Below are 8,508 nucleotides of genomic sequence, written 5' to 3'. Positions count from 1 at the left end.
CTTTTGGTGATAAGAGATAATAACCAGAGTTGAATTGTTTTGTCCCTTGTTTGGATAGTTTTGTCCCTTGTTTTGATAGTTTTGTCTCTTGTTTTGTCCCTTGTTTAATCCAACATTAGACAAACATAATAATGTTAGTATTTGTTTTCACTCTCATATAGTGTTGAGAGTGTACTCTGCACTGTACAGAGTTTTGCAGGGCACAGGTCCCTGCTCCATAGAGATTGCAATCTACTTTTGGTGCCTGGGGCACCGGGAGATAAAGTGACTTGCCCAAGGTCACAAGGAGCTGACACTGGGATTCAAATCGGGTTCACCCACTTGAAAGCTAGTGACATTAACACGCAGCTTCTCCTTCAGGCCCCGTGCATATTACTGAATTAAGCAAACCTTCAGAAAAGGGACACTCATTTACAATTTTACATAAAGCAAATAAGTAAAACGCTTACTTTAGGGGTGATTGAATTTTTCTAAGCAAGATGATTACCCTGATAAGTTGTTTAAAACAAAAATTGTACCTGCGATGTGGACTTCTCCTTTTAAAATAATGTTCTTTATTCTTGTTTAGTATTGTGATACATTGTTCGTATTATTCATATATTTGGCCTATTTATTTTATATTTCCTGGGCTGTTATGTTAGGTGGTTCAGGTACTATCTTACCTGTCTGCTTCTCTATCTCCCGGTCCGGTTTCCTTTCCTTGCTTGATCATATTCTAACTTCTATTTTATCTGTAATTTCATTGTTGTTTTCATCACTTGTCTCTTCTTTTATTTATTTTTTTTACTTTTGTGAGCTTATAATTAGTTTAATGAGGTGCAATTATTGCTCACCATTTAGCTAGGTATAAAGATAAAAGTTACAAGTCAAAAGCTCACCGTAGAGTTAATGCTCATCCTTTTCTCTCCTCCCTCTTCCCACTCCTCCCAGAGTCCCCTCCCCTCTCCTTTTCACGCCCACCCTCCCTCCCTCACTGCCATAAATAGGCGAGCACAGCGCCTGCTTGAAAGCTGCAAGAGCAACGAGACTGGGAGTGCGTGTCCACTGACTGCTGGAGCTGATACAGCGGCCACTGTCCGTGCAACAACTGCCTGCTCATCTCCCTCCCCGTCACCCAGCCCGAGTGCTTGCAAAGATACACAGCATTCACAGAAAATCAACCTGTTTCTTCCCCCCCCCCCCCCCTTTTTTTTTTTGTTACTTAAATTTTATTGGTCATTTAAAAAAAAAAAAAACCTTTCTACAAAGCAAAGCTGTTAAGGAATTGCATTTGCAAAACAGGGTTTTAAGAAGAAGAATCCCTAGTTGGTGTGCCCCCCCCCCCCCCCCCCCCCTCTCTCCCTCTGCATTGGATTGACATTTGCATGCTCTGTTTCTGCTGTTCAGCTGCAGAGCAGATCGCTGGTGTGCTCCCTGCAGAAGACCACACACACACACAGGCACCCCCCTCCCTCCCTCCTCTCCGCTCGCTGCCTGCCTGCGATGAAAGCTGTCAGCCCCGCGCGTCCCCACACTCGGAGAGCCCCAGCAGCAGCAGCAGCAGCGCCCGGCGCCGGCGGCGGGGTGTGCGGGGAGCTGGCGCTGCACTGCCTCTCCGAGCACAGCCTCGGTGTAGCGCGCTACAAGATGGAAGAGGAGGAGTCCCTGTGCCTGCAGTATGACATGAACGACTGCTACAGCCGGCTGAAGAGGCTGGTGCCCACCATCCCCCAGAACAAGAAAGTCAGCAAAGTGGAGATCCTGCAGCACGTTATTGATTACATCTTGGACCTGCAGCTGGCGTTGGACACACACCCTGTGCTGCTAAGGCAGCAGCCACCTGCCAACCCCAGGACCCCACTAACGGACCTCAATACTGACCCGGTAAGAGGCGCCCACCCCCCACCCCCTTGCTCTCCATATTAGCACACCGTGCAGTTGTTGCTGGATGTAGGGCACTGTGAACATTGTGTGCCCAGGACGTACTTGAAAACGAGAGGTGACACCATGTATTCCCCCCCCCCCCCCCCCCACCCCCCACCCCCATGGTTTTAAAATATCTTACGAATAAATACTGTGCCTGCTCTTTGGTTGCCTCAGCCCAGGGGCAGCGAAAGGGAGGCGCTGGGTGTGTGTGTCTGTGCTACACGAGTGCAACAGCGCTGATCCGCGAAGCCCGTGCATTAATTCCTAATAGGGGCACTATGGCACTTTATCTAATAAGGCCCTTGGTGTACGATATATATCAATTTTTTTATTTTTTTTTACATTTTGTTGGCGCTTCTGATGTAACCACATTGCCCACGAAATAATAAATTCATGATTGATGGGGGGGTAGGGGGGCTCTATTAATCCAAGACTCCCAGCTGCAAAACGGGTGCAAAAAATACTGCACCAGATGTAGCAATGAAGAAAATACTAATTTTTAAAAAAAAAAATGATTTGGCAATTGTGTTTTTATTTTTTTTAAATTATTTTTATTCTCCGTATGGTCGCTAGTAAATGATCCCCATCGGGTCCTATAATGGCTACGGGTTAAAACGTGCATAGGGTGTCCCAACAATTTTAGGGTGTAGTTGACACCTGGAGTGGCGTGTATGAAAGAGGACAGCATGCACCTGACACTGCTCGAGTGGCAGCAGCAGCAGATATGGAGTTAAAAATAATGCTAACAATGGGGTTTGACTTCTCCCAGCTGGCAGGTTATTACCACGGTTATGGGTTACTCTTGTAATTTCCTCTTGCAACAGAAAGCAGTGGTTGTCTTTGTAATGAGTGGCAGCTGTCTCTTCCTCTTGTTTACACATCACCCCTTCTGTGCCTTTTGTAATGTGTTGCAATCATGCTCCATGCTGAATGGGGTGACATGCACCCCCACCACCTTTTCTTGCGATGGCCCTTTCACAGCTCCCTGGGGGGGTGGGGGGAGGCTGCCCCCTCACTCTCCTCAATTCAGTCAAGTAGCTGTTAAGTCATTTGCTACATGCCAATCGACCAGAAGTTGAGTGCAGGTCGGGATTTTAATTGGGCGCAGGCAGGCAGAGGGTGATCTGTCTCTGTGTCTTTATTTTGTTCAGTGGGGTGTGACTTGTCACTATCCATGCAGCCGTGCCCAGTCTGTGTGATCCAGACACCCTGGGCTGCAAAAGTGTCCACCTTTGAACTTATTTTATTTTTTTATATATTACAGGCTGCTTCAGTTGTGAACAAACAAGGAGATAGCATTTTGTGTCGCTAAATGTGTTCTTAAGGTGAGTCTTGTCATTTTGCAGCATCTTCATGTTACCCAACTTGGCACTAGGATTTGTCACTTAGTTATTAAACTATATATTTATATTGCTTGGCTGTCAACAAAACCAGCCTTCTTTTTCCATTCCATAGCCAAAAGAATCACCCCCCCCCCCCCTGCTTTTCAGATATCCTTTGCACATGTAATGATTATCTCGATAGTACATCATTTATGCCTAGGCTAGGGATAATGGTTAATCTGTAACTGCTCATGTATTAAACTGGATGTAGAGGAAGTTGTTGCCACTGATTTTTATCTCCCATCACTAATCCATTCCGTAGCAGAATTAGTTTTTTATATGGTGGGAAGCTCTTCCTTCCTTCCCCCCCCCCCCCCCCCCCCCCATGTGGTGGGTGGGGGCTGTGGATTAGTACCCCAGCACTGTGTGAGAGCATGGGCTGAGCAGTCCCCCTGCAGCTGCGTTCCTATGCTTGGACTAGCTTGGGAGCTGTGCTTGTAGTTTGACCTGGTTTGTTTTGGGTTGTTGATCAAGCATGTCTTGTGTTTTGTTGGTGGCGCCAGTCAGTCTGGAGCAAAAATGGTTCACACACCCCCTCTATTCATTCCTCTTCCACAGGTGTGCAGCAGGCAAATCCAGAGCCAGAGGAGCAGAGAGAAAGAGACACACAAATTAGAGAATAAGGGAGGGGAAGGAACAGCAGTCACCAGACAAAAGAGAGGGAGGGGGCAGGAAAAAACCCCAAATCCGCACATCGCTTCCATACACTGCGAAGAAATCTTTACCATTTGAGCACGCTCATGCCTGCCACTTAACACTGTCTTTTTCCTCATTCATTTTGTATCAGCAGAAGTGAATTTTATATGAATTGTGGACACCTGAAACAGTCACTGAACTGATCTATAGGGGATACCGTTTAGTCAAAAGAAAATTGCTATAAATGAAGAACTGAATCTTGAAGCTTTACTAATATACCAGAGCTTTGTAGATTTTTTTTTTTTTTTTAACATCTATTGTTTAAAATAGATGATTTTATTGGGTCGGGGAATTTTCTTCTCCCTGCAGGAATGTTACATATTGTATAGAAAAAGAGTGACATTTCAAACTGTGTATATATATAGAGATGTTCTATAAGTGTAAGTGAGAAAAGTATATGCTTTAATAGACTACTGTAATTATGAAGTATTTTTAATTAAATATTGTGTAAATATAGGTGGTTTGTTTTTTTTTTGTTGGATTTTTTTTTGTTTTTTTTTTAAATCCTTGGGGGGTTAATTCTTATCTGTATAAGAAAGTAATTTTACAATTTTATCCAGGAGCTGTTTAAACATAAATTTTTGACTTTCCATTAACCTGACTTAACATTAACGGCTCTGCATGAGTGCATGGTATGTTTTAATTGGACATGTTCTTGTCTTTCAGACCAGTATACAAAATCTCATTAGTTCCCCAAAGAGCAGCTTCATGTAGAGAAATGTTAAAGATAATTTAAATACCTTGCAGAATACCAATGGTTCAAAAAGCAAGAAATGCGTATACTTAATTGCTTCTAATGGATTTGGGGGAAGGGTGGTATATACATCCAAATTTTCCAGGTGCAAAATTGGCATAAGAAATATTAAGGGGTTGTTTATGAATGTCCACTGACTGCAAAAACAGAGGAAAAAACATTACCAATGTAATTATTTTATTTTTTCTTCATTTGATCAATCTGGTGGGTTTAAAAAAAAATGTTTTTGTAGTTTTGGGAGGCTTTAATAATTTCTTTTGTATTAAAGGGAACATTTACCCCCTAATCAATAATTTGTTCAACACAGTGAAAGGACTTCACAGATCGCTCCATACAGTTGAATTAGCTGATTTCTTCAGCACACAGGAAAGGTGTCTTCAGCATATACAGGCCATTGTGGTTTAACTATTAATGTCTCCCCCTGCTGCAAAACTAGTGCACAAAATAGCAACATGGTGATCTAGAAGAATATGTATCAACATTTAAGCTGTTGGTGATTTTATCTTAATAGTTTATAATTATTTTCCATTCCTCTTCCCTTCCGTCTTGGAGAAAGCGATTCCCACTGAAAAATGTTAATTTAAATATTGTCCATGGACAAATATCACAAACAATAGAAGTGTTTTTATTTCCTTCTAGATATTTTAGTGGCCTATAAATATGGCTATTACTATGACATTATTTTATTCAAAAAAATACGTTTCGGAGGGAGTTTTGTTCTAATAAATCTGGTGCTATTGTTTTGTTAAACAAGTGTTTTTCCTTTCCGTTATAAACATTGTACTGTATTCTTGCATTGCTACTACCCATTTTTGCACCTGGAGAAAAATAACCCCTTTTGTGTCAACTATAAGTGGGTCCTGTGCTGCATTAGCCAACAGTTCTTTGCTTGCAAACAGAGAAATTACTGTATCTAGAACTGTCTATTGGAAGATATCAAATTGAGGGGATACTGTTTTTTTGGCTGGGATAATGCCAGTAACCCGAGCTGTTCAAAGGTGACTTAAAAAAAAAAAAAACCAAAAAACTGATAAATTGCTTAATTTTCCTGCAATCATCATGTAAGGTGCAGTTTACTGCTGTAATATCTCATATGTATTTTTACACATGAGTATTAAACTACATTTTTACTTGTCTCACGTTTGTCTTTTTTCTAAGGTTGTGTATCAGAAGCGCTTTTTTTTTTTTTTTTTTTGTCCCCCACTCAATTACTGCTTGACTTACAAACATCTTGCAGTTTCTTACATTTGATAAAGCGCATTAGTCAGGGAGGTCTATGCTACTTCAGACTTAGTATAGATTTGTCACAATGTAAAAGAAAATCACAATGAGAGGTAAACTATTTGCACATCACTTTATATGCCGTGCATTGCCTAACTACTAATGATATTGCAAGTTGATGCACACAGCTAAATAAGATACAAGTATCCTAGATAAGGGTTGGAAGTGGGACAAAATGACTTTGTAAATGTTGCACCATACTGCCCTTTATCCGTAGAGCCTTGAAATGCTTATTTTTGAATTCTACTCCTGAGCACAGTGGTTAAAGTGCAATGGAACGAGGAGGCTACTGGTTACCACTAGAATTTTATTCTCAAACCGAATTATGAACTTCGTCTATTAAACTAGAATAAGGTGCCCGCTTATCTGCAGCTCCTTTGTTATATTATGGCTTCATATATTCTGTATCTAGACCTATTTGTAATGGTGGTTTGGGATTATGATCATGTCCCCGCCCCCTCCCCCCCATAGAACCACAGCCCCACTACCTTTGTTTTAATTGCACATCAAACACTGCAGAAATTATTCTCTGCCCAGGCTAATACATTTACATTGCTATGCATGTAACATCTGCTTGTTTGTGACCTGGATTTTTGCTAAAGTGTGAAATCCATGCTTGTAAGAAATTAGAAATGTAGAATATTTTCTGGTCACCCATTTAAAACAGCCTTTTATCACCTCTAGGCCTACAGTTTAGTTGGATAACGTAATATAGGAACAGTTTGTGCAAAGTTGATGTGATATTAACTGAACCTACCTCAAGGGTCTATGGGTTAGATCCACAGAGCTCTTAATTTCGACCTATTAAAGTGACATTCACTAAATAGGTGTAACATTATTTTTCTTATTAACGGGGATCCTTAAAGCTAATGAAATGCAAAAATAACATGTAATGGTAGCAGTGCTATTAAGAGATATTATAATGTTTCAGAGAAGCATTTATCCAATACACTGCACATGTACATCGGACAAAATGTAAGGCACGTTATTAAGGTAGCGCTATTGACAGATTTTCATGTGCGTTACCATAATGTAATAATGCAAATCTTGTTATAATATTAAGAAATGTAAATTTGACACTTTTTCACTTAATTATATGGTATATAATGTGATCATCACTGTTTAAAGTATGGATGTACAATAATGTATATCCATAAATACATCAACAATGTTAATATAGTTGATGTATGTATAGATATACATTGTACACCCATACTTGAAACAGTCATTACATTGTATATCATATTAGGTCACACAAACATATCACTTTTATTGCTAAAAAAAAACCCAATAAAATAAAGGAGGGTGTAGGTGGTCCTCTCCCTCTCCCTCCTTTGTTACTACATGGAAGAAAGGACCGGCATGGCTACCCACTCTTCTTTGCTTGAAAACGATAATATAGTTTATGATGTGTGTCAGACATTAATATGATCCCTAATATATATATATATATATATATATATATATATATATATATATATATATATATATATATATATATATAGTTTTATATATATAGTTATATATATATATATAGTATGACACTACTTTTTGTAATGAAAGGGTTAAGTCCTATACTCATTACATTGCTTTTAGGCGATTCCAAGATATAACGCAATGCTCCTCAGGGTTTAGAAGTGAGTAACAGCAGCTTTTGGCAGGTGCTAAGTACCGTAGCCTTATTCCCATGTTCTTACAGTGACGGAGGTCTGAGGCTGTGGCCACGCTGCCGCTGACCGCGCAGTGCTTGGCGAGGTTACTTCTCGCAATTTAAATTTTGACGTCCCCGCACATGGCACTTGCATAAACAATAAAAAGTGACTTTGAACCGCGCTCAGCTTGTCTGCAACGCCCCGCCGCACGTGCTTGCGAAGTAGGGTGGACACCCAGCGCTCGTGCTTGGAGAGCTGGTGACGTCACCGCTCTCCAAGCATGAGCGAGGTCAGCTGCAGCGCGGCGCAGCCTGAGTATCTCTGTTGTTAGGTAAAGTGCTTATTGCTATATCATTTGCATATGAAAAAGACTAAAGTCTGTAAAAATGTGAAGTTCTGCACCGTTAAAAAATTAGCGACCTGCTGTGGATCTACCCCCATAGATACAGAGGCTCAAATTTAATACGCATTGTGACGTCTTGAGGTGCCCAATCACTTGATTTCACCTTGCAGCTTGCACCAGTTAGTAAATATCATCTTCCTGAGTCTGTCAAGGATTTCACCCAATGAAAACCACCACATTTTCCCTATAGAAGTAAAAAGATAAAATGTTGTGTGTTTGTATCTAGCAAATAAAAATATCACTTGTGAGCACATTGACATCTTTCGGACAGCTTATCACTTATCTCCCAGCATACAATGCTTCCACTTTTTGTCACTTTTGTTATACTCACCATAACTTGTTTAATGTGTATGCAAATCTACACACATACGCGCGTGCGTTTGGTTCTTATATCTAAATATTCCCTCCTGCCTAAATATTCCCTCCTACATTTGT

General features: G+C 40.6%; 1 protein-coding gene across 1 annotated transcript; it reads left to right on the top strand.

Moving 5' to 3' along the window:
• The first annotated feature begins 995 nt into the window (after positions 1-995).
• ID4 (inhibitor of DNA binding 4) lies at positions 996-5,873 on the top strand. The gene is made up of 3 exons (XM_075585607.1): positions 996-1,863; positions 3,170-3,230; positions 3,846-5,873. Exons 1-2 carry the CDS (start codon positions 1,483-1,485, stop codon positions 3,215-3,217), a joined length of 429 nt encoding a protein of 142 aa, XP_075441722.1. The 5' UTR covers positions 996-1,482; the 3' UTR covers positions 3,218-3,230; positions 3,846-5,873.
• The last annotated feature ends 2,635 nt before the right edge of the window (positions 5,874-8,508 follow it).

The sequence above is a fragment of the Ascaphus truei genome, chromosome 2 (assembly GCF_040206685.1).
Source record: "Ascaphus truei isolate aAscTru1 chromosome 2, aAscTru1.hap1, whole genome shotgun sequence".
NCBI classification, from domain to species: Eukaryota; Metazoa; Chordata; class Amphibia; order Anura; family Ascaphidae; genus Ascaphus; species Ascaphus truei.
This window is presented reverse-complemented; position numbering and strand designations above follow the sequence as displayed.

Bases quoted from the DNA above. Each gene is read 5' to 3' on its own strand.
- ID4 (XM_075585607.1), top strand. From the start codon at position 1,483: ATGAAAGCTGTCAGCCCCGCGCGTCCCCACACTCGGAGAGCCCCAGCA. The intron at 1,864-3,169 runs GTAAGAGGCGCC...TATATATTACAG, and splicing joins CGGACCTCAATACTGACCCG to GCTGCTTCAGTTGTGAACAA.